Source organism: Molossus molossus, unplaced genomic scaffold, assembly GCF_014108415.1.
Source record: "Molossus molossus isolate mMolMol1 unplaced genomic scaffold, mMolMol1.p scaffold_m16_p_1, whole genome shotgun sequence".
Lineage (NCBI taxonomy): Eukaryota > Metazoa > Chordata > Mammalia > Chiroptera > Molossidae > Molossus > Molossus molossus.
The window spans coordinates 199196044-199222026 of record NW_023425344.1 but is presented as its reverse complement, the minus strand read 5'-3'; the positions used below and the strand labels follow the sequence as shown (position 1 = coordinate 199222026).

Sequence of the window (25983 nt, the reverse complement as noted above, 5' to 3'; positions counted from 1 at the left end):
TTATTACCCAATGTCACCCCGATAAATTTAATAAAAAAAGAGAATAGACATCTTAAACACATTAGCATGTGTTTTCTAAGAATAAGTGTATTTATCCTCTTACATAAACATAATGCAAATTCCACATAAATTCTGGAAATTTACCATTGATGTAATATTGCTCAATTATGCAGTCAATATTCAGATTTTACCAGTTGTTCCAAGTATGTTTATTATAATAGATTTTCTCTCAATCCAGGATTACATATAGAATTTAATTGCATTCAGTACGACTAAGGGGGATTGTGTACTGATAGACACTTATTCTGGAATAGCACATCAGCAGAATAGCACGTCAGCCTTTGCTTTTTTGATGATGATAGTTATGAAGAATACAATCTAGTTGTTTCATGGAAAGACTCTTAATTTTCTTTTTTCTGGTGATTTTTCATGACTTAGTTGACCTTATATAGTTTTGGCAGGAATAGTGTGTAAGTAATGATGTATTTGGTAGGGCTTATACCAGAGGACACTTGAAAGTCTGTAAATAATTCATTTAAAAATTATTTTCTACCCTATCCAAGGAGATCTAATTATTTTGAATAAAAAAGGAATGATTACATAGCAAGTCCAGAAAATAATCCTAGTAAAGAGCTTATGAAACTCCTTAGGAAATGCTTACTGTTCATCTTGACATATTTTTTCTTTAATCTGTACCAATACACATATTCCTTTTTGAACAACTGTATTTGATGATTTCCCCCCATATCTTCAACAACATGAATTTCTTTTTCAAATTTATTGTCACCTATCTTCTGTTTAAAGAAAAAACTTTTCTTAATGGCTAAGTATATATCATATATTTTAATCTGTCCTTGCTAGGATATTATAAAGTTAATGATAGTGTAGAAAACACTCAAGTCAGCGTTAGAGCAGCAGCTTTTGACTTTGTATTTTTTAAATGATATGTTGAATTTCCTCCCTATGTTTATGCATATATATCATTTATATTTTTCATTAGGACAGTGATTCAGCCTGGCATTTCCCATCCTGATATTCAGCTGTTGCACCCAATTAACTTGGAGTTTTCTGTAAATCGGAATCTAGCTGCATCTTGGTACCACAAGGTGCCTGTTGTGGAAATTAAAGGACATCTTGAGTCAATGAATGTAAGTATGAAGTTAAAAAAATCTTAGTTACTGAAATTTTAGACTCTGAAGACTTTTTCAGTATAAATCCAAATAAAATGGGGAATTTTTTTACTGATTTAAGAAAAATTTCAGTACAATATCCAAAAAAATCTTGATTATTTTAAGTATAATTAAATTTTTAGTTAAATGTAATTAATTTTTAAATTTGTCATATGTACATGTTAGCAGAGGTGTGTATGTAAATTATTAGTATATTACATGCCATTCTATATATTATATATACACACTTTTATTTTGGGGATATCTGAGTACCACTGAGTCTTTCGTAATAAAAATTGTAACATGAAATAAGTAGTGAAATACTTGAGTGGATAATAAATGTATAATTTTTCAGTCATTGTTAAGATGATTCTATCCTTTAGGTTTTGTTATGTTGTATATAAAATTGTTGCATTTAAAAATGATATATCTTTATGTTTTAACTTCAAATTTTGTAGGTTAATGTAAATCAAGAAGATCTTAATCTTTTATTTAGAATACTGGCAGAAAATCTTGGTGAGGCTACTGAAGACTTGAATAAAGTGAAACCAAGAATACAAGAGACAGGTAAGAGGCTGACAGGTGGCAAAATATATGTGTCTATTTATTTTACAATTTAGTAGGGGAGACAGACAATAAAAATGAAGTAAATGAATATATTTTTATATTGCAATATAACAAGAAAATAAATAAGATGGTATTGAATACAACCATAATTTGCTTTTTTTTTTTTTATCCTCACCCAAGGACATTTTTGCATTTATGTTCAGATAGAGTGGGAGGAAGAGAGAGAGATTAAACATAGATGTGAGAGAGACACATCGAGTGGTTGCCACCCACACGACTCCAACCGGTGCCGGTGACAAATTGCAACCGAGGTACATGCCCTTAGCGGCAACTGAACCTAGGACTGTGGTCTGCGGGTGGACACTCTGACCTTTGAGCCAAACCCATCAGGGCCATAGTTTGCTTTTTAGTTAAGCAAATAGTCATACTTTCAGACTTCTGAGTTGTATAAGGTAGGAGGAGAAGGGTTTCAGGTTTTTCAAATTGATAGTTAATTCTTGGAATAATTATTTAAATTTGCATTTATATAAAAAATTAAGTTGGCACTAGACTATGGTAGCATATTTGTTCTGATTTTTAAATGAGGGTTAGTAGTAAAATATCTGTAAGAATTGAAATGGTTGATAAATTTCCATTCAACAAAGATACTGAAAAAAATTGTCCTTCAATCAAAATGCTAAGAGAGTTTAAATTATTAGTTACAAATGGCCCTTTTGACTTGAAGGCAAAGTAACTGCCAGACTTATTTTTTTAAGCTGTTTTATATGTATGTATATATACATATATAATTTTTATTTTTTCAAACAAATGGTACTATCCTATATGTATATATGTATATGTGTGTATGTGTGCATGTTTGTGTATTTCTGCACTTTGCTTTTTTAAAAATTAACAGTATGTCTTAGTGTTCATTCTACATCTATATCTGTGCACTATGTATAGAACTACCTCTTTCTTTTTAATGGCTGCCTGGTATTAAATTCTGTTGAAGTATTATAATTTGTTTAGGAAGTTCCGACATTTCAGGTTGTTTACAGTCTTTCAGTCTTAACTTGTTGCATTGAATATCTTTGTTCATATACTTTAAAAGTACATGTGTATCTGTAGGAGAAATACAAGGGCTGCTGGATTAAAGGTATTAATTAATAATGTAAATTAATAATGTAAATTAATAATGTAAATTAATAATTATAAATTAATAATGTAAATGATACATTTAATAAAACTAATTAAATTTTGACAGATCTTGACAATTGCTTTACATAGAACTTGTACTAATTTTGCACTCACACCAGTTATTTTTGTATATGCCTTTTCTAACACAGTGTATTATCAGATTTTTCAAATTTTGCCAGTTTGCTACGTGAAAAATGGTATCTCATGTTATTTTTATAAACTTTTTAACCTGAAGCTAATATAATGTTATATGTAAATTAATTAAAACAAAAATCAAAACCCAAAACTAGGTAAAAAAAAAACCAAACTTTACAACTGTGTGTATATTAATACACATAGGAAAGTGCACAAATCTTAAGTGTACAAGTCAATGAATGTTTACGAATGGCTACACCAGTGTAATCACCATGGTTAAGATATAACATTTACAGTGTAGTACTCCAGAGGGCCTCTCTATGCCCCTCCCTAATCAATACCCAATGCCCACCCTGACTCCAAATCCACCCAGAATCAACTACCATTCTAGTTTTTAATGCCATGGATAGATTAATTTGTCTCTCTCTCTTTTTTTTTAATCCTCATCCGAGGACATTTTTGCATCCATCTTCAGATAGAGCAGGAGGGAGAGAGGGAAGAAGAGAGAGAGAAACATTGATGTGAGAGAGACACATTGAGTGGTTGCCACCCACATGACCCCAGCTGGGGCTGGGGACAAACTGCAACCAAGGTACGTGCCCTTAGGGGGAACCGAACCTGGGACTCTCTGGTCCACAGGCTGACGCTCTTAACCGCTGAGTCAAACTGGCCAGGGCAGTTTGTCTCTTTTTGAACTTCATATTTAAATGGGCTCATACAAGATTTATTCTGTTTTTTTTATTTCTTTTATTCATTGTCTTGTTTGTGAGATGCATCCATGTTGTATGTAGCAGTTCTTTTTATTCCTATACCATACTCATTATATGAATGTATCAATTATACTTTATATAATACATTAGATGAACATTTGGGTTGTTTCCAGTTTTTGACTATCATGAATAAAGTTGCCATGAATGTTGTTGTAAATGTCATTTGACATAGATAATTACTTTTTTTTATTTGGCTATATAGCTAGAAGTAAAATTACTGGGTCATATGTTAGCTTATGTTTTAGCTTCAATAATTTATGCCAAATTATACCAAATAGACTTGTAAGTGGTCATACCAGTTTACTTTCCTACAAGCAATAATCGAGTATGAGAGTTTCAGTTGTTTCACATCCTCACCAGTATTTGATATTGTTAGTCTTTCAAAATTTAGCCATCCTGACAGATATGCAGTAATATCTCTATGGATTTTATCCATTCCCTGATTACTATTGAAATTGAAAACCTTTTCATATGCTATTTGCCATTTAGATAGCCTCCTGTGTGATATTACTATTCAACTCTGTTAACCCTTATTTTTATTAAAATGCTTCTCTTTTCTGATTGATATATCGAAAATTTTAATTCATTCTGGATATCAGCTTCTTGCTGTTTATATGTATTATATGTCATATATGTGCAGAAATATATTCTCCCTCTCTGTGGTTTGCCTTTTCACTCTCCTAATGGGTCTTTTAAAAAATAATTAGTGTTTTTTATCTCCTATTTAAGAAATCTTGGCTTATTCCAGGAATTGTTTTATGAAAGCAAAATAGTTGCCAGAATTATTTCCCTTGGATCACATTATGTTTGGAATAATACTTGGTAAGACGATAATTAAGAAACCTTGCCCCATGCATTATTTTCTCAAAGGTAATAATTAACAGCAATAGTTTTTCATCTGGCTTTCTGGTATAATTTATACTGGGCAAGGTACTGAATCTGTAGGAACCTCAATTTGGTCATCTGTGAAATGAGAGCAATAAAGTTTTTATCTCAAAAGATTTTTGTAAGAATTGAATGAGATTATCTATGTATAACCCTTAGTACATGTTTAGCACAGACGTAAGCACTTACCAAGTGATAGCTGTTATTAGTTTTGTGTATTACAGTTTAGAGAGTAGTTTTATTGCATTTCAAGGTGTATAAGTTTCAAGACATTATATTTGTATAACTTTACTTTTGCTTCTTGGTATGGATAAGAGGCTCAAACCATCCCATCTCCCCCCCCTTCCCCTTTTTTTTTCTATCCTTAACTCTTGTTATGCTCCTCATGATTTAACCATATAAAACTCCATTCTGTTTGCGAAACCTATCAGTATATTATCGCTCTGTGGTTTTCCACAACCTCTTTTCTTATTCCTGGGACGTCTCCTCTGTGTGAGGAGGTCCACTTGAATGGGAACTCTCCTATTAAACTTTCCTTGACTTCCCTTAACAGCGTCATGCCTAGTTCTGTGCATTTTTATATTAACATTCGTTTACTTAATGTGACTAGTGTAGCCTGCTTATTTTGTTTCTTTGTATGTTAAAGTATATGTCTCTTCTAAGCTATGAGGTTTCTAAGGGCGGGAGCTGTGTATTATTAATTTGTGGAGTTTCAGTACCTGCGCTAGGTTGAGAGTACTTGTATAAGTCCTCAGTGAGTATTTGTGGAAGAAATGTATGAATAAATGTCTTTTAAATACCTTTAGGTGAAATTAAAGGGCCACTTGAAATCTCTGTATCACAACAAGATGTACATATTTCACAAGATACTTTAACAGCTGGAGTAGAAGAAATTAGATCTCTAGACATCATTAATGTGCTGCTGAACTTTGAAATCAAAGAGGTATGTAGTATTCATCTGTTTTTATAAAGTAAGGTGAATAGAGAATGAATATTTAGATTTAGTTCTAGTATAAACTTGTTGGTTATTGATATAAATGAAAAAAATCTTACATGGACTATTTATATGTAGTAATGTTTTAAAATTTGAGAGTTTGTTAAAGATGAGTTATATTTGAGGGATATAATATTTCATATAGAAAATGGGAGTATGCCCTGTAATGTGCTTTACAGATGATTTTGGAATAGTTGGAAGGTGGCTTATTTAGATTTCATATAGGGAAGACAGGAAAGGGAAAAGGTGACAGAAAAATCCTATGCAAATTTCAGAGTAAAACACAATATGTCTATATTTTTAAACTGTTTCATTACAACTATCTGCTTTTCATCTGCAGATTCTTGAGGGAAGATTAAATGTATTTTCCTCTTCTGATTCATACATTTAAGAAACATTCATTGCATGTGCTTAGTGCTAAGGATACAGAGGTAAAGGCATAGAGTCTGAATTCAAACAAGAAAACAAACAATTAAAATTTTGTTAGTGCTCTCGTTAAAAGTGTGCCTAGTGGAGCTTGTGGAAGTGATGGTAGGGAGAGGGCATCTAAGCAGTCTGGGAGGGTCAGGGCTAGGACAAGGTCGAAAGAAAAATAGTCATTAAGTTGTGAATATGTGAGAAAGCATATTGGATACAGGGACTTGCAAGAACTTCCTCCAAGATCCCTTCATCATTAAATAGTTGTATAGAGGTTATGTTCTTTCTCTGAGTTAAAAATAATAAACTTTTAAACAAATTTGTTCTACTTTTTGGTCTGAAATATATGTTTTGAAACTAACTTCCTTCATGTTAAACCTGCTGTTTTTCTGATTTTTAAGCTTTAATAATTGCAACATTGATAGATGAATCATTCTATTTGCAAATGGGCTTTATTATTAACATATATACATAGAAAATCTGTAAGTCCTTTTTAATATCATTTGTAATACATATTATTACAATTCCCTTTCTTTGGACAGTCATAAGGGTAGGGGGAAGCAGTTTGTACTCTGTCTCTCAGGCTGATAGTTGGCATCGTCTGAAGACATTTTTGATTGTTAACTCTAGGGAGATGGAGCTACTGGCACCTAGGGGTAGAGACCAGTGATGCCACTAAATATCCCACAGTAAACAGTAAAGCTCCTCACTATAAAGAATTATCTAGTCTAAAATATCAGCAATGCCAAGATTGAAAAACCTTTCCTTAGGTGTAGTATAAAAATTGACTATTTATCTCATAAGTTTTCAGATTAAAGGCCATTCATCAGTCTAGGATTTCTGGGAATTAGGGAGAAATACTTTTTTTTAAACTTTACCTTGAAACCCACTAGAATATAGTGGCAGTGCTTTAAAAGTCTGAATAAGTAAGTGTGCCTTCCAAAGTAAATACCACTAGGACATTTCCAGGCATAAGTAGAAGTAAACATCTTCACATTATGTGAATTTTTTGGGTTATGTCACTATTGACGGTTATTAAATTGTTGACTTATTTTCATTGTATATTAATGAAGTAGTTTTTGGTAATACTAGTACTTTTTTCTAGGTTGCAATTACTTTGATGAAAAAAGCAGAAAAGAAAGGAAGGCCTGTACATGAACTAAATGTCCTCCAGCTTGGAGTGGAAGCTAGAGTTAAAACCTATGACCTAACAGCTAAAGCTTATCTTAAAAAAATTAGTATGCGTTGCTTTGAGTTTACTGGTAAGTGTGAAGTATAGTCTGTGTAAATTATCTGTGTAATAGGCATATGGTCTCTACCTTTTTATCAACATCAAACATATTCATTAGTGTCACCATAAGTATTTAGTTTTAATTTATTAATATAAAGGAATTTGATATTTAAAATTTTATTATCTGTGCCCTGACCAGTTTGGCTCAGCGGTTGGAACATCAGCCTGCAGACAAGAGAGTCCCAGGTTCGGTTCTTACTAGGGGCATGTACCAAAAAAAAAAAATGTTTTTTATTATCTGTGTAGTTATCATAAATAAGATTATATCTAAATATATGTCTATTTTTAGCATGAAGTAGAATATATCTAAAAGAAAAATGGAACGTTGTCTTTAGTGACTATACGTAACACTTTAGTACTTGTAAAAGGCAACGTTTCATTATAGTCATGCCAGGAGAACTGATACATTAGGAAATCAGAAACCAAGTCCAATACCCAGATATAGAGCCCGGGGACCCTTTTTGAAAAGGTGAGTTAATTTACTAGGAAAAAACTTTTTGTTTGTTTTTTATTTATTTTAAAATTATATCATTTTTAAATTTAATTTTAATGACAGTATCATACAGGGGTTGGCAAAAGTAGGTTTACAGTTTTTCGTATGGAAAAAGACATGCAGGTTATAATTACTACAATAGCTTTATTAAATAGCACAGTGGCCTTGGCCAGTTTGGCTCAGCAGTTAGAGCGTTGGCCTGCGGTCCAGAGAGACCCGGGTTTGGTTCCCGCTAAGGGCACGTACCTCGGTTGCAGTTTGTTCCTGGCCTTGGTTGGGTCGTGCGGGAGGCAGCCACTCGATGTGTCCCTTTCATGTCGATGTTTCTCTCTCTCTGTCTCTTCCTCTCTCTCCCTCCTACTCTATCTGAACAAAAACTGGAAAAATGTCAAATGAGGATTAAAAAAAAAAAAGTGCTGTGTTTTGCATACTCACAACTGTAAACCTACTTTTGCCCACCTCTGTATATGTATAAAATAAAAATTAAATAATGCAGAAATATATAGAAGAAAAACTTAACATGACTGTATAGTCTCACTCCCTAGGGTAAGAATTTGGTTCACTATGGTTATTTGATGGAAATGTGAAACATTTTCATTATATATTGGTTTTAGGATTAAGAACAAGACATTGTTCATGCTCATTTAGTGTTGAGTCTACCTTGGAACCCACATGTAATGTTACTGTGAAAGAAAAAGGTTATATTCATGCTTGGTTTCTGAGAAATGTAAAACATGATAATCATCTGATTTGAAATGAGATAAAGAAGGAAATATTAAAATATTATAGTAAGTTAGCTTCCTTAAAGCCGTGTTAAAAAATAAATTCTGTTTTGGGTATAAATAAAATATTGAAATGAAAAAAAAATACTAAGTTATTCTTTAGTGAGTATCCTACATCTTTCAAATTCACTTTCTAAAGTGGATCAAGCTAACTTTTGAAGTTGCTATGGGTGTTTAAAGATTATAGGAACTCTATGGGATAACTTGAAGTAAAGCATATTTGTATTGAGAATAACCCCTAGCTTATGTATTTTATAGCTTTGTTCATTAATAGATTCTGATTTGTTCAAATGAGTAATACCAGCAGTACCAAATGTTACAACAGTTTTAATTGGCTGGTGCTGGTCTTTTGTTTTTATGGAATTTCTTTTTTTTTTTTAAGCCAGTTTTATTGATGTATGATTTATATACAGTAAAAGCCACCCTTTTAGTGTGCAGATCTGTGAGTTTTGGCAAACATACGTTCGTGTAACTGGCTGGTCTGTTTTAATATACATTTGAAATTTTTAAAAGACTTAGTAGATTTACCCCTCTTTTTCTCTTTTAGACTCTAAAGGAGAACCTCTTCACATTATTAACTCTTCTAATGTAACTGATGAACCCCTTCTGAAAATGATATTGACAAAGGTATCTAGCTTCATTTCTGCTTTCTTTAATATGTGAACTTATGTAATTCTCTCATATTTAGTATTTCAAATTTCTCCCTTAAAATTTTTAATTCTAAAACTGGTTGATTTTAGTGAATTGTGCAAACATGTGACAATCCTGGAAATGTCAATAATATTCTGAGTAAACTCTTGTTTTTGAATAAGTGAGAACATATAAAGTTCTATTGTCATTTGAGGCAAAGTTTGTTGTGATCTGTATATACTAGCATGTTCCCCTACCCTGTAGCATTTGAGTTTTTACTTCTATAGAATGTGAGAAATGCTTAAATGGTCTTTTTTTTTTGGTGTGCCCTTTTTTTGTCTTTAAGAAGTATGTTTATAGTATTTTCATAGCATACTTTGAAAAGTAAAGAATATATGTAATTTTTAGTGTTTGTAACCCAGTGGTTTAATCCTCCACTATTTGTAGGCAGACAGTGATGGACCAGAATTTAAAACCATTCATGACAATACCAAACAGAGACTGAAGGTAAATCTTTTCTAATTCATGATACAGCTGAGTTATGTTAATGAGTAAATCTAGCTTCATAGCCATCTTTAGTTGTGAGATTGTAAATTCTAAAATTAAAATAAGGGTGGCAATAATAATAGCTTAATCTTATAGATAAGATAAATGCATATAGAGTTGAAATAAAATTTTTAAGAAATGTTTATTTGATTTTCTAGCATATTGTTTCCCTGATAGGAATTAATGATTAATTGTTGATTACACAAATAATACACTTTTTAAGGGAATTTTGTTCACTATGATGATTTGGCATAGTATTGATGGAAGTGTTAAACATTTGAATTATATATTGGTTTTAGAATTAGAATAAATTTAAGGACAAGGCTAACATCATGGCTCAGTATAGACATTGTTCACAGTCCATTCATTTAGTGTTGGTCTGTCTTGGAACCCATATATAATTTGACGGACCTAAGTATGGCCTGATAATGCTTCCTATATATTTACTTAAAACCTATTAAATTCTTTTGAGGTTAGAATTACGGTAAAGATTGACATTGTAATAGTGAGTTCTTTTTTTTTAAAGGCCCTTAATTGAATAATTCTTGTGCTACTTGTGTATGTTGAAGTGTAATATAAAAATGTTACCGTATCTGAAATCTGCCTCTCTAATTATTATCTTAGGTTTCATTTTCATCCTTAGACTTAGTACTTCATTTGGAAGCCTTATTGTCCCTCATGGGTTTTTTATCATCTGCTGTTCCATCCTCTGAACCTTCTGAGAAGGGATCTGAGCTGAAACCACTTGTGGGGGAGTCCAGAAGTGTCATTGTCAAAGCTGGTATTAACTTTTGCGTGGTGGTCTAATGCTTCCTGTCTGAACTTTATTAATCATATAATAACTTGTATTTTCAAGCTAAGATAAATATTTAGCACCTTAATGTTATAGCTATCCTGACAGATTAGGTTAGTTTCAAAAGAAAGCAAATTTTATCCTTTTGGTATTATAGGGTAATTTAGCGAGGGATTTAAAATAAATGTTTAATATTAATCAGGTATTCATATTTTATTTCACTGTCTAGCTTTTACGTAAAATGAATTGGTATATATATTTTTTCATTGATGTCTCTGCAGCCTTCACACCAATGAAAATGAGAAAGGAAGACATTAAAATATGAATACAATCACACATTGTAACAAAGGCCCACTTCAGTCCCTTAAGTAAACCTTCCTGGTACTCAACAATTTTAGGTGCTTTTGAAGGACACAGAAGGAAGACTGTCATGGAAGAGATAGACTTACTTTGGTTTCTAATGAAACTATTTAAATCACATACTAATATGGGTACATGTTCCTCATACATATGACTTATGCTATGAAATATTAAATATGATGTATCATGAGTGAACAAGTGCCTCTTTTAAGCCAAATATCATTTTAATGATTTTTCTTTCATATCATATGATATGGATATCTGACATCAAGCAATTTAATTTTCAGACCATTATAAGTTTGAGTTATATCAGTCTTACTGGCATCTTTCAAGTGTAAAGGATCAGATATTTTAAACTAGGGAGCAGAGCAATACTTTTGCTATAAGCTACAGTAAAAGAGTTTTACTTTCATTGTAATGTACTTGTTACATTAACACTTGTGGAATTACTTATATAAGATTGATACATACACTGTTGAATAAATGAAAAAACAATGTTTAAGTTCACAATAAACTACAAGAAAATTAATCCAAAGAAATAGTCTTCCAGTTATGCTGTGTATATAGTTTTTAAGGTTTGATTATGCTACTTTAAATCTCAAGGAAAAGAAACCCATTTTCATCTTGAAGGTTAAAGACTGATATCCCCATGCTTTTACATTTAATAGGAAAAGGTTCATTTCCCTTAAGCATGACAGAGTTCTAGGAAAATATATCCTGAATTTATCAATCAGGACCTCGACTAAAGTGGGTTAAGGGAATTCATTTGATTGCGATTCTTGTATACACATGAACACACATTATACAATTTTTTTTTTCTATTTTTTTTAAACTTTAGCCCTTAGTGTTCATTTTTTATATAGTTTATTTTAGGATTTTTCACGGGGAAACAGGATACAATCTAGAGAAATTGATTCTATAGTTAATAACATGTGTCATAGTTAAATAAATGTATTTTATTAACTATTACTATTTCAGTTTTTTTATGTAATAGTCTTTTGTGATTTAATGTATAATATGAAGAGGAATTCAGTATCAAAATTTAGCTTTAATAGCATTCTAGAATTTTAGCATAGAGGGTTTTCTTTTGTTTTTCCCAGAAGAATGAAAGTTTCCATTTAGCAGATTGTACTTTTAAGGTGCTATCAAAGGCTGCTTTATTCTTAATTTGGAGGGTAACTTGCTAGCTTTTGTCTGATGGACATTTGAAAATTAAGTCAAAATCCATATTAATTTATGTAATCTTCATAAAGGCCTTTTCGGTTCTTCATAGTTCATAATGTACTTTTATGTTAGTGAGTTTAAGATTATTTTGCTTCTTACTATATATCATCTTTGCACCTTGCTGATCACAAGGTTTCTATTACTTTTCAGTGTCCAGCAGTGCTTCTCAAGATGATGTGTTTGACTTAAAGGTCATGGCTGAATTAAATTCATTTAATGTAGTGGTCTGTGATCAGAAGTGTAGCATTGCAGATATTAGAATACACGGTAAGTAATAATTCCTTGGTATATGTATTTCTGTTTCCTTACATAAATCTCCAAGAAGAATGAGAATGTGCATGGTACATTTCTCATGAGTCATCTTTTGGTTTACTTACATTGAAGACTCATGCAAATTTTTCAGACTTCTACTTTGAAATATTATAAGTAAATTTGTTATAATTCATGGGTAACATGAGACATTCCTATGTATTTAAAAAATTTCAGAATAAGTCCAAGGCTTAACCTCTTAGGTTCTGTTTGCATTTTCAGAATAATATAACTTTAAACTAAAATATGTATCATGATAATATCTCACTAGGTAAAGAAAGTGTCATTATCTGTATTGTCATATTTTGTGCTTATTTATATAGCATCAAGAAAATAAGTTTTTAGAATCAGTTTTGTAGCCTTTACCCACCATCAGCTTGATGTAGGATGAGTTCACATTATTCCATGGGTTCTGGAGCCAGCTTGCCAAGGTTCAGTTTTGGCTCTAACACTTACTGGCTGACCTTGAGCAAATTAATTAACCTTTCTGTGCCCAAGTTTTCTTTTCTGCAAAATGGAGATAGTTATGATAATTACTCATGGTGGTGTTGTGAAGATTAAGTTTATACATTTACATATATTTCAAAAAGTACCTGGTACATCATAAGCAGTTAAAAAAGGTTACAAATCAGTTTCATTAAACAAATATCTGTTTTATGGTTGGTATGATAATGGTTTGGGCTGGTTTTGGGGTCTTACTTGCAGGCATTCTTTCTGTACTGAGGGACTGTTTAAGAAATCATTACTTCTTTAGAAATTATGAGGACAAAATATTTTCTGGAGAGAAATCTCAGGAGATTGCATTTTAGATACAGTTTATTATAGAAAGAATAGGACTTATCAAATTATATTTATTTATGTTTAATTATTAGAGCAATAATTTTCATAATATAATGTTTATGAAATGGCTGTTTAACAAACATTATGTGTCTTCCTAAAATATCACTTCTGATCTTACCAATGCACAGGATATTTGTGATTGGAGACGTATAATTAATTTTCTTTGAAAAACATTTTTTTTTTAAATTTCCACTTTAATTTATAAGATACCTGTAGTACTTAAAGATATTATAATCTTTCTTAGGTATCTCATACATACAAGTTGATACTTTAATAATAAGTAATTTTCATTCATTCTATATCTTGATAGTATATTATTGAACTTACATACCACTGAATTGGTTCACTTGGATTGGGTGAAAAGTTTATAAATGTTATGTTTCCCATAGGAATGGATGCCTCTATTTCTGTGAAACCAAAGCAAACGGACATGTTTGCTAGGCTGCAGGATATCATAGTTACCAATATTGATTTGTTGTCCATTCACAAAAAGGTAATTTAAAAAAAGTTTTCTATATTAAAATTTATTTATATTTTTTGGGTTCGAGATGCCTTTATCCATTTGTTCAGTATATATTTATTATCTGTCATGTGTTAGGTACTTTGTTAGGGATTGGACGTGAATATCGTCATAGTCTGTTTTCACATTGTTTGTGGACAGGTGATTTTTAAAAGTTTCTTCTGGTCCTGGCCGGTTTGGCTCAGCAGTTAGAGCCTTGGCCTGTGGACCAATGAATCGCAGGTTCAATTTTGGCCAAGGGCACATACCTCGGTTGCGGTTTGTCCCTAGTACTGGTTGGTCTTGCAGGAGGCAACCATTCGATGTGTTGTTCTCATGTTGATGTGTCTCTCTCACATTGACATTTTTCTCTCACCAATTAAATGATCTTCATTGAGCCCTGGCCAGTTTGGCTCAGCGGTTAGAGCGTCGGCCTGCAGTCCGGAGAGACGCGGGTTCGGTTCCCGCTAAGGGCACGTACTTCGGTTGCAGTTTGTCCCCGGCCCTGGTTGGTCGTGCGGGTGGCAGCCACTCGATGTGTCCCTTCACATCGATGTTTCTCTCTCTCTCCCTTCCTCTCTCTCCCTCCCACTCTATCTGTACAAAAAATGGAAAAATATCCTCGGGTGAGGATAAAAAATAAAAATAAAAAAATAAAAAAAATAAATGATCTTCATTGATAAAACAATTTTTATAGATACAGGAAAAAGTTATTCTCAAGTGTAATGTTTTTAACTAACATTTTGTTTAAAGTTGATTTGAATTTATTTTTTTTTAATCCTCACCTGAGAATTTTTTTTTTTCCCATTTGTCTTCATATAGTATGGGTGGGGAGGGAGGGAGGGAGGGAGTGAGGGAGGGAAAGAGAGAAACATCGATGTGAGAGAGGCACATTGACTGGTTGTGTCCTGCATGACCCTGACCAGGGCCAGGGACCCAACCACAACCAAGGTACGTGCCCTTGACTGAAATTGAACCTGTGACTCTTTGGTCCGCGGGCTGGCAATCTAACTACTGAGCCAAACTGGCCAGGGCTTAAAGTTGATTTTATTTTTTATTTCTTTTCCAATTTTTATTAATTTATTTTTGTTACAGGTGTTTCTCCTTTAACACCCCTAGACACCCTTCTCTCTATCCCGCCCCCCCACCCAGCGTTGTTGTCTGTGTCCATTGGTTATGCATACATGCATATAAGTTCTTCAAGTTGATTTTAAATGGCACTTCATATATCACAGATTCTGTAATAAGGAAACTTATTTATATTGCAGTGATAACAGCTATTTTGATGTAATAACCAGTTAATTTAATACTTTCAGGCTGTCTCTATTTTGGGAGATGAAGTCTTTAGGTTCCAAATGACTCTTTATCCAGATGCAACAGGAGGAAAGGCCTATGCTGATATGTCTAAAGTAGATGGCAAACTTAGTCTCAAAGTGGGTTGTATTCAAATTGTTTATGTTCATAAATTCTTCATGTCTCTTCTGGTAAGTTTTTTTGTTTTTTTTTTTAATATATTTATTTCTCTCTGAAGCCCAGATATTTTTGCCTATGTATCTGTATCTAGACAGTTAAAATATTTACTAATAGGGTTGTGTGTAAACACCTAAATACTGAACAGAATATTATAGTTAAGGAAATCCTTTACATGATGGATAACCAAATGAATTTTTGTTATTGTTTTGAACATGTAAACTTTTATGCTTTAATATTTTCATAGTTAAATATATTGTTAAGTACTTTTAAAAAATTTAGGATATATTTGTTTTATGAAATACCCTTAAAGGTATGAGCTAAAAGAATTTTTTATGGAACTCATTAGGCATTTGAAGGACTAATATTAGAACTTATAGATTTTGGTTATAATTGTGATCAATAAGGCTACAAAGTTCTTTTTTTAAAAAAGTTATTTATTTCCATGTAAGTATTGTGGGATAAATCTGTCTATGCCTTTTAGCAGGGCTAAAATTCAAAGCTTACAAGTCACAGATTTTTACTTAAACCATCGTGTTTTATTTTTCAGGGAAGTAATTTATTTGGCATGAGGGGAGTTTAGGTTACTTTGTATTATTATTGGATGAATGTCAGAATATTACTTTCAAAAATGATCTTTTCTTTATTGGGAGAAATCTTTGTTCTTAGTTGAAATTGAGATGAAATGCATCTTACTCAAAATAAAGAAGTTTTGACTTTTTTTTAAATCCTCACCCGAAGACATTTTTGCATGTATCTTCAGATAGAGTGGGAGGGAAGATGGGGGAGAGAGAGAGAGAAACATCAATGTGAGAGAGACACATTGACTGGTTGCCACCCACAGGACCCCAGCCGGGGCTGGGGACAAACCACAACCGAGGTATGTGCCCTTAGCAGGAACCGAACCGGGACTCTGTTTCACAGGCTGACACTTCAACCCCTGAGCCAAACTGGCCAGGGCTGAAGTTTTGACTTTTCATGATAGCAAGATTGTAGACATATAAGCATCTTCTGCCTGAGTATGCTTTTAAAAAGTCTTCAAAGCTGTAAGCTGGCAAAATTGTTGTTTCTTTTTTAATTCTTTTGTCTTTATTAATTTTAGAGAGAGAGGAAGGGAGAGGGAGAGAGAGATAGAAACATTGATGAGAGAGAACATCGATTGGGCGCCTCCTATATGCCCCCGACTGGGGATTTGGCCCATAACCTGGGCATGTGCCCTGACCAGGAATTGAACTGGCAACCTCTTGATGCATGTCAACCACTGAGCCACACGGGTGGGCCAAAACTGTAGTTTCTAATAATAACTTTATTCCTGTGGCTAGGAGGTATAGATTTGAACTTAATTTGGGAAAAATAAAGTGCTCTTCTCCATTTCTTTCTTTAAATTTGAATTTAAAATGACTAACATTCATGAGTAAACAGAAGATTTTTTAAAAAATTGTTACCAAAATTTGTTATAAGAACCAAATAATTCTGAAGTATATAAAATGAAAGTTAAAGGACTCTTTTTTCCTAGAAGTAATTATTAATATCTCAGAGTATATCTTTCTAGATTTTACTCTCCATAAACACAATCATAAATAACATCTCTTTTATCTAATTTTTCTTTTTAAAGTAAATAATTAAAATATTTTTTTTCATTTTGAAAATAAATGTGGTTTTTTAGGACCTCTAAATATCAGTCTCTTCCAACAGAACTTCCTCAACAATTTCCAAACTGCCAAAGAAGCTTTGAGCACAGCCACAGTACAGGCTGCAGAAAGAGCTGCTTCCAGCATGAAAGACTTGGCTCAGAAGAGTTTCCGCCTGTTGATGGATATCAATTTGAAAGCACCAGTTATTATCATTCCTCAGTCTTCAGTATCACCTAATGCTGTGATAGCTGATCTGGGCTTAATCAGAGTTGAAAACAGATTTAGCTTAGTTCCTATGGAACATTATTGTCTTCCCCCAGTCATTGACAAAATGAACATCCAACTCACTCAGTTGAAACTCTCCAGGTATGAATATATAATCCAATTGTGTTGTTTAGTATAAATAGAATTTTCATAAATTCCTTCCAGGGGTAAAATACTGTAGTTATTTGTGATTCGTATTTTTTATTTTGTCTAATTATGAAACCTTGACTACCCGTGTTTGATCAGTGGTTAGTAGGAACGTACCTCATAGTGTCTGCATTTTGTCTTACTAAATTTATAATGTGATTTTTTTCCATTCTATAAAAATTTCCTATTATAAAATTATAGTTTACTCAGTCATACTTAATTTAGATTTATTTTTATTTTTTTTACTTTGTACGTAACTATTTTCTATAGATGGAAGGACACTTCTTAAAATGTAATAAAATTTAAGATTTATTTCTTATTTCTAAACCTTGTCACATTTGGGAATTCTCAGTGAGGTTTATAAAGGATTATTGAATACAAATGAGAAGGTGTTGGTTCTATTAAATGACAAGAGTACTTACTTGGTTATGCAAATGGTTGTTGGCAGGCAAGCTAGAAATGACTTGTTACCATATGTTTGCTTAACTTCTGGGTTTGGTGAATTTTCCCCTTTAAGTTTGGAGAACTATTAATCACATAAAACTAAGGGCTAAGTAGACTATCACTTTTTTTGTCCTCCACATTTTTTAGGAGGATGTAACCTTTATTTTTATGACACTGCACTATTTGCTATTATTAAATAGTTCTTGTGAAAGATAGTTAATAAGGCAATAATCATACTTTGTGAAATTGCCTTTGAAGTCAGCATAGGCTTTGTTTTAGCTAACTCTGCATGTAAACTTGATTTACTCTGATTCAACTGATTTATGAAAAGAAGCATGTTTTAAAAGAATGCGGATAGTGTTTAGGAAAATGCTATGTGGAAGCTTAAATAATATAGTCTTCATTTTAAAATATAAATTTCAAAAATATAAAACAAATTCTTGTTTATCTTTCAGAACTATCTTGCAGGCTGACTTGCCACAATATGACATTGAAATTTTAAAACCAGTCAACATGCTTTTGTCTGTACAGCGAAATTTAGCAGCAGCATGGTATGTGCAAATTCCAGGGATGGAGATAAAAGGAAAACTAAAACCTATGCAGGTAAGTACATGCATAAAAATATATGACATTGCTCTGGCTGGGTGGTTCAGTTGGTTAGAGTGTTGTCCCATACACCAAAGGTTGCGAGTTTGATCCCTGGTCAGGCAGGGCACATATGAGAGGCCAATCAGTGTTTCTCTTTCACATTAATGTTTCTTTCTCTCACCCACTTCTTTCTCTAAAATCAATTAAAAACAAAACAAAAACATATCCTCAGTGAGGATTAATATAGACCTATATATGAAAATTGCTGGATAGGCTTTTATCATTGACCATAGTGCAGTTCTAGTGTACATTAGAAGTGATGATACATTAAAAGGGAATACTTTAACTGCAAATGAAGTCATCCTAGTTTCCTACACTTTATTTTATTTTAGTCAGATATTTTGTAAAGCCAGCAAGAAGTCAGATAAAAACTGTTAGAATCCACTGAAAATATTATTAGTAATTTTGGCAAATTCTAATAAAGTTTTAAGGCAGCTAAATTGTAAGAGTATAAAGTAGTATTTAAATACTACATTCAAAGCACCTTAGTAGTACGTTTATGTATAAAATCACTCTTTTAATTAAAAAGTAGACTTTTTAAATAGGTGAGTGTGTTTATTTGGTAAACATGTAAATACAGCAATAGTTTTAAAAGTATAGTTAGCAGATCCACACGTGTAGGCTGACAGGAAAGGGTAATTAATGGTTGAGGACGTCATGGAACTGTAGGAATCTTGGATTCTTGTGTGCCTGTGTGTGAAATTGTTGAGGCCCAACAGTAGGGAATAGGGTACTGAAGAGAGTGACTGAACAAATAGAGTATGTGAAAATCAAATAAAAATTTAGTAATTTAGTGATTTTTGATATCTGTGATTATTTCAGAATTAGTTCTGAGATTAAATAGAAAAGTCAAAGGAGCTGAGTTCTAAGGAAGAAGTTAAAATTAAAGTTTGTTATAGGAATATCCCTGGGGTAGTATGAGTCGATACATTATATGAGGAACAGTTTTTGTTTAGGGTATTCATAAAGGATTTTCTATTTCAGAGTATGGGACAACTCTTAATTTCTCCCTTACTGTTAAGATATTAGATCTCAGGACTAATATTTGTCTCATTTCCTTTTCTTTGAAAGATTGAAAGCAAAAGTAAAACCTAAATGTTTATCAGTAGGATAATGTGGGTCAAATGATAGTATATTCATACAATGGACATTATAAAGTAGATATAGTGAAGGAGCTAGAACTCTACCAAGCGAAATGGGTATATCTTAAATGTAAAAATGAAAAAAATAAGTTTCAGAATGATGGTGCATTTCTATATCATTTCAAATTTTACAGCAAGCCAGCCAATGGACAGTGCTCTATATTGTTTATAGTGGTAAATTTAAGAAAGCATTCATGGAAAGAATACTTCTGTAATTCAGGATAGCGTGTTTCATTGAGGAGGAAAGGAGGAAGGAATGGGGTCTCAGAGAAGTAAACGTGGGGCTTCAACCATATCCACAATGGGCAAAAAAGATCTGAAACAAATATAGGAATTAGTTAAGATTCAACTCAGGTAGTGGGGAGAATTATAGTATTCTCTGTGCTTTTCTTTTATGTTTTACTATTTCAAGAGAAAACAAGAAAAGTGTCATCCATCAGTTTAGCATCAAAGGATGCTCATTACTTTAACTAAAAGGACCCCCATTAAACCAGGAGTGCATCTATAGTGGGTATGGTCTCCATTGCCTAATTTGACAGAGACCAGGCCTCTTTAAATATCTCCTCATTGGTCAGAATGTTTATTAATTGTCTTGGGTACAGAGTGCATCTAAGAAAGGGTATCAGGCAGGAGACATCAAAAGTTGTTTTGGGCCCATCAGCCTGACAGTTAAGAACTGTGGGGCTACCTCTCAAATTGTCCTACAGACTTTAAAGTACTTGAAACAGGCCCATTGAATCACTCTATGTGTAAGGAAAATGTACAAAAGATGGAAGGATTAAAAGGTTTCATGGATCTTAACAGCTAGTGGCAGCCTCGTTTGTTCTGCAGCCACCTGTGAGGAAGAGGATATTATTCCAGTTTTAAAGATTAAGAAACTTGAATTAAGGAAACTAATTTGGTCAGCAACACAGCTTGAAAGGGATAGAGTTGATACAGATTAGGCTGACTCAAAAGCTCTTGCTTTCTTTTTTCCCTTTTTGTCATATATCCCTTTTATAAAGTTAGGAGATGAGGAAGATACTCCTTTTCTGGTTTGTGTTTTAGGTTTTAAAATACTTCGTAGATGCATTTGGTACTCTTCTAAGAGGCATTATTCTTGATAAGTTAAACAAATGTTTTATATATGTCCAGATGCATATTTACTGAGGATAAGAGCTATATTTTCTCTTGTGCTTGATTTAATCTCTTGTTGTTTTTATTGTGGCCCCTAAGTAAGTGTTCACATATTACAAAATTGCCTAACAAGCCATTTCTGAGAACATATCCCCATCATCAAACAATGCATGACTGTATTGAGTATTAAATGACTTGTGAAAGAAAAAAAGAGCTACATTATAGGAGAGCATCTTTTTATTTCTTGTACTGAGTTTGGAGGGGAGTAAATAATGCAGAGGAAGGAGCTGGCACTGGGTGAGAAGAGAGAGAGGCAGAATAGAGATGAGAAGCTAAGGAGAGGGGAGAGAGAGGCACAGGTCCAGTAACAGGATGAGACAGAAAACCAGATGAGGCAGAAGAGTGATGGAGTGTCAGAGGCAGGGACTTGCATATGGGTGTAGGCAGAAGTATGTTTACACACAGGAGGAAAGTCTCATACTATACAAGGTGAAATACTTCTCTCCTGGTATTTATGGTCCGACTCCCTTTTTAAAAAAATTAAATTTATTGGGGTGACATTGGTTAATAAGATTATATAGGCTTCAAGTGTACAGTTCTGTAATACATCATCTGTATATTGCATTGTGTGCCCCCACCCAAAGTCAAATCTTCTGTCATCATTGCCCTTCACTACACTTCAGCCCCCTTCCCTCTGGTAACCACCATACTGTTATCTGTGTCTAGGAGTTATTGTTTGTTTGTTTTTCTTGTTTGGTCATTTGTTGCTTTCAGTTTTATATCTCACATGTGAGTGAAGTCATATGATTCTTAACTTTTACTGTCTAACTTATTTCACTTAGCACAATATTCTGAAAAGCCACCCATGCTGTTACAAATGGCAGTATTTGGTCTTCTCCTATGGCTGAATAGTATTCCATTGTGTATATGTACCACATCTTCTTTATCCAGTCATCTAGTGAAGGACACTTCAGTTGTTTTTATGTCTTGGCCAAGTAGAATAATGCTGTAATGAACATAGGCATGCCATATATCTTGGTGAATAAAAATGTTTTCAAAAATTTTTTAGTAGATACCCAGAAGCCTGAATCATCAATCAGAAAGATTATATGTACCCCTATGTTCATAGCAGCACTGTTTACAATTGCTAAAATCTGGAAACAGCCCAAATATCCATCAATAGATGAGTGGATAAAAAAACTGTGGTACAGACAGTGGAACACTATGCAGCTGTATGAAAGAAAGATTTCTTATCCTTTGATACGACATGGAGGGACCTGGAGAGTATTATGTTAAGTGAAATAAGCCAATCAGAGAAAGACAAATACCATATGATCTCACTTATTTGTGGGATATAATTAACAAAATAAGCTGATGAAAAAATAGACCAAGAAACATAGAAAAGAGTATGATTCAGACTGACAAACTTCAGAGGAGAGGGGTAGGGGTGGGAGGATTGGATAAACCAAAGAATTTATATGCATATATGCATAACCAATGGACATAGACAATAAATCCTGTGAGGGGGTGAGTAGGATCGGAAGGAGGGTGTCTAGGGGAGGAAAGGAGAAACATCTATAATGAAAGTAATTTAATTAATAAAGTAAAAAAAAATAAAAAAAAAAGTCATTGGGATTTTGCAGAAGATTGCATTTAAAATCTGTATATTGCTTTTGGTAATAGGGACATTTTAACTGTGTCGATTGTTCCAATTCATTAACGCAGAATTTCTTTCCATTTCATTCTTTTTCAGTCTCTCTTATTTATTTATTTTTTCTTTATTGATATTAGAGAGAGGGAGAGGGTGAGAGAGAGAGAGAGAGAGAGAGAGAGAAACATCGATGAGAGAGAACATTAATTGGCAGCTTCCTGCATGCCCCCTACCTGGGATCAGGCCCACAACCTGGGCATGTGCCCTGACTTGGAATCGAACCAGTGACCTCTTGGGTGCATGGGTTGATACTCAACCACTGAGCCACATTGGCTGGGCTTCAGTCTCTTTTAATAATACTTCATAGTTTTCAGTATTATATAGGTCCTTCACATCCTTTGTTAAGTTTATTCCTAGGTATTTTATTCTTTGTGTTGCAATTGCAAAATGAATTGTTTTTTCATTTCTTTTTATGAAATTTTATTGTTAGTATATAGAAATGCATTGTAATTTTGTACATTGATTTTGTATCCTATAACTTTACTGTATTTTTTTATTGTTTCTAATAGTTTTTTGGTCGACTCTCTAGGGTTTTCTGTATAAAGAATCATGTCATCTGCAAAAAGTGACAATTTTACTTATTCGTTCCCAGTTTGGATGCCTTTTATTGCTTTCTCTTGCCTGATTGCTCTGGCTAGGACTTCCAGAACTCTGATGACTAGCAGTGGTGAGAGTGGGCATCCTTGTCTTGTTCCTGATCTTAGAGGAACAGCTTTCAGTTTTTCAGCACTGAGTATGATATTAGCTAAGGTTTGGTCATCTATGGCCTGTATTATGTTGAGGTACTTTAAATGTAAATTGGCTGAATTTGCCAATAAAAAGGCACAGAATAGCAGATTGGATCAAAAAAACAAAATCCAACCATATGCTGTCTTTAGGAGACACATCTAAGTTGCAAAGACAAATATAGACTCAAAGTGAAAGGGTGGAAAACAATTCTCCAAGCAAATGGCATACACAGAAAAGCAGGTGTAACCATACCTTATATCTGACAAAATGAATTTCAGATAAAAAAGTTATGAGAGCTCAGTTGGTTGAGTGTCATCCTGTGCACCAACAGGTTGCCGGTTCGACTCCCAGTTGGGGCACATGCTTGGGTTGCGGGCTCAGTCCCTGGTTGGGGGCAGCCGATCCATGTTTCCATTGATGTTTCTTTCTCTCTTTCCCTCTCCCTTTTATTCTCTCTAAAAATCAATTTAAAAAATTTTTTTTTTTTTTTAGAAAAAGAAGGTAACAAGAGACAAAGATGTACATTTTATAATGATAAAGAAGACATAACACTTCTCTATATATATGCACTCAGTCAGGGAGCACCGAAATATATAAAGCAACTACTAACAGAACTAATGGGAGAAACTGAGAAAAACACAATCACAGTAGGGGACCTAAATACCCCATTGACAATTATGGATAGATCATCCAAACAGAAAGTCAATAAAGAAGTACCAGTCTTGTCCTGGCCGGTTTGGCTCAGTGGTTGGAGCGTTGGCCTTTGGTCCAGAGAGACCCAGGTTCAGTTCCCACTAAGGGCGTGTACCTCGGTTGCAGTTTGTCCCTGGCCCTGGTTGGGTCGTGCGGGTGGCAGCCACTTGATGTGTACCTTTCACGTTGATGTTTTTTTCTCTCTCTCTCTTCCTCTCTCTCCCTCCCACTCTATCTGAACAAAAATGGAAAAATGGCCTCAGGTGAGGATTAAAAAAAAAAAAAAAAAATACCAGCCTTAAAGGATACATTAGACCAAATGGACATAATTGACATTTACAGAGACTTTCATCCCAGAACACTAGATTATACATTCTTCCCTAGTACACATGGGATATTCTCAAGGATAGGCTAAATGTTGGGACACAACACTAGCCTCAACAAATTTAAGAAGATTGAAATTATACCAAGCATGTTCTGCAACCACAACGTTTTGAAATTAGAAATTAACTGCACAAAGAAAGTGAAATATGTGGCTAATAAATTAACTTTGATTTATTAAAGTTAGATGAACAGTCAGTTAATTTGAAGAACCATAACATAAGACATAGATATGATATTCTGCATTTTTTATTTCTTTATATTAACAATTTATTGTTGGTTTTTAGGTTGCTCTCAGTGAAGATGATTTAACAGTTTTAATGAAAATTTTGTTAGAAAATCTTGGAGAATCTTCTTCACAGCCAAGCCCTACACAATCTACCCAGGAGGCTGTAAGAGTAAAAAAAGATGTTTTGAGTGGACCTGACCACCTCAAAGGTATACATGATGAAAAATTTTGCTTTGATTATGGAGACAAATTAGTGTTAATGCCATATTTATTTTTAGTGTTTTTTAATAGTTGTCCAGCATAATGTGGTATGAACTGATTCAGTATTGTATTATTTACTATGGAAATGCTCCCAGGGGAGAGAGGTATGCTCAGTGTCTGCTTTAGGGAAGGGGCCACCTGTTGTTGCCTGCATGATGCATGTTTGCCTTTTACTTATGAAAGCTGGATTTGCTGAACTCATGAGGTACTGAGGTGGTAGACCTTGAGAGAAAAAACAAATTAGACATGCAGCATAGTAAGGTGCCTAAATAATTAAGGAAGAAAAGGACCTTGTTATCATACTCAGATGGCTGGCCCATGAGAAAGGAAGGTATTCTTGTATAGCAACAGCTTTACTTACCTGGTTTTATTGGAGAGTGATATAGTCAGACACAGAAGGGAATTTTCCAGGTTATTAAATTAAATCTTTTAAGAGCACTGAACTTTTCTTTTTTTCCTCAGAAAGAGTACTACCTCTGCACATTTAGATTTTTAAAAATTAATTGATTTTTGTTACAGATGTTTCTCCTTTTTCCTCCATTGATACCCTCCTCCCGATTGCCTTTGCCCACCTGCCAATATTGTTGTCTGTGTCCATTGGTTACCCATACATGCACATAAGTTCTTTGGTTTATCTCTTTCCTCTCCGCCATCCCCCTCTTCTGAGGTTTGTCAGTCTGTACCCTACTACTCTGTTTCTGGGTCTGTTTTGTTTATCACCTTATTTTGGTCATTATATTCTATGAATAAGTGAGATAATATGATATTTGGCTTTCTCATATTGGCTTATTTCACTTAGCATAACACTATCCAGGTACCTCAATGCTGTCTCAAAGGATAAGAAATCTTTCTTACAGCTGCATAGTATTCCATTGTGTATGTGTACCACAGCTTTTTTTATCCACTCATCTATTGATGAACACTTGGTTCTGTTTCCAGATCTTAGCAATTGTAAATAGTGCTGCTATGAACATAGGGGTACATATATTCTTTCTGATTGGTGATTCAGGCTTCTTAGGATATATTTCTAGAAGTGGGATTACTGGGTCAAATGGCAGTTCAATGTTTAACTTTTTGAGGAAACACCACATTGTTTTTCATAGAGGCTGCACCAGTCTGCATCCCTCCCAGCAGTGTAGTAGAGTCCCCTTTTCTCCACACCCTCACCAGCACTTGTTTGATGATTTGTTGATGGCAGCCATTCTGGTAGATGTGATGTGATACCTCATAGTCA

At 33.6% G+C, this 25983-nt stretch overlaps 1 protein-coding gene across 7 annotated transcripts in view; it reads left to right on the top strand.

Moving 5' to 3' along the window:
• The window catches only part of VPS13C (vacuolar protein sorting 13 homolog C), a 190114-nt gene that overhangs the window by 90175 nt on the left and 73956 nt on the right, over window positions 1-25983 (top strand). For all 7 annotated transcript variants that reach the window (XR_004956421.1, XR_004956420.1, XM_036240227.1 and 4 more), the window contains 13 exons: window positions 1001-1148; window positions 1628-1736; window positions 5509-5645; window positions 7219-7375; window positions 9227-9306; window positions 9757-9816; window positions 10480-10636; window positions 12383-12499; window positions 13771-13874; window positions 15197-15364; window positions 17046-17350; window positions 18295-18442; window positions 24547-24697. Coding sequence is in view for 5 of the 7 variants with exons in the window: in XM_036240227.1 (XP_036096120.1) it covers window positions 1001-1148; window positions 1628-1736; window positions 5509-5645; window positions 7219-7375; window positions 9227-9306; window positions 9757-9816; window positions 10480-10636; window positions 12383-12499; window positions 13771-13874; window positions 15197-15364; window positions 17046-17350; window positions 18295-18442; window positions 24547-24697 (1841 nt within the window). In the remaining 2 variants the exon portion in view is untranslated. The remainder of the gene's footprint in view (window positions 1-1000; window positions 1149-1627; window positions 1737-5508; window positions 5646-7218; window positions 7376-9226; window positions 9307-9756; window positions 9817-10479; window positions 10637-12382; window positions 12500-13770; window positions 13875-15196; window positions 15365-17045; window positions 17351-18294; window positions 18443-24546; window positions 24698-25983) is intronic.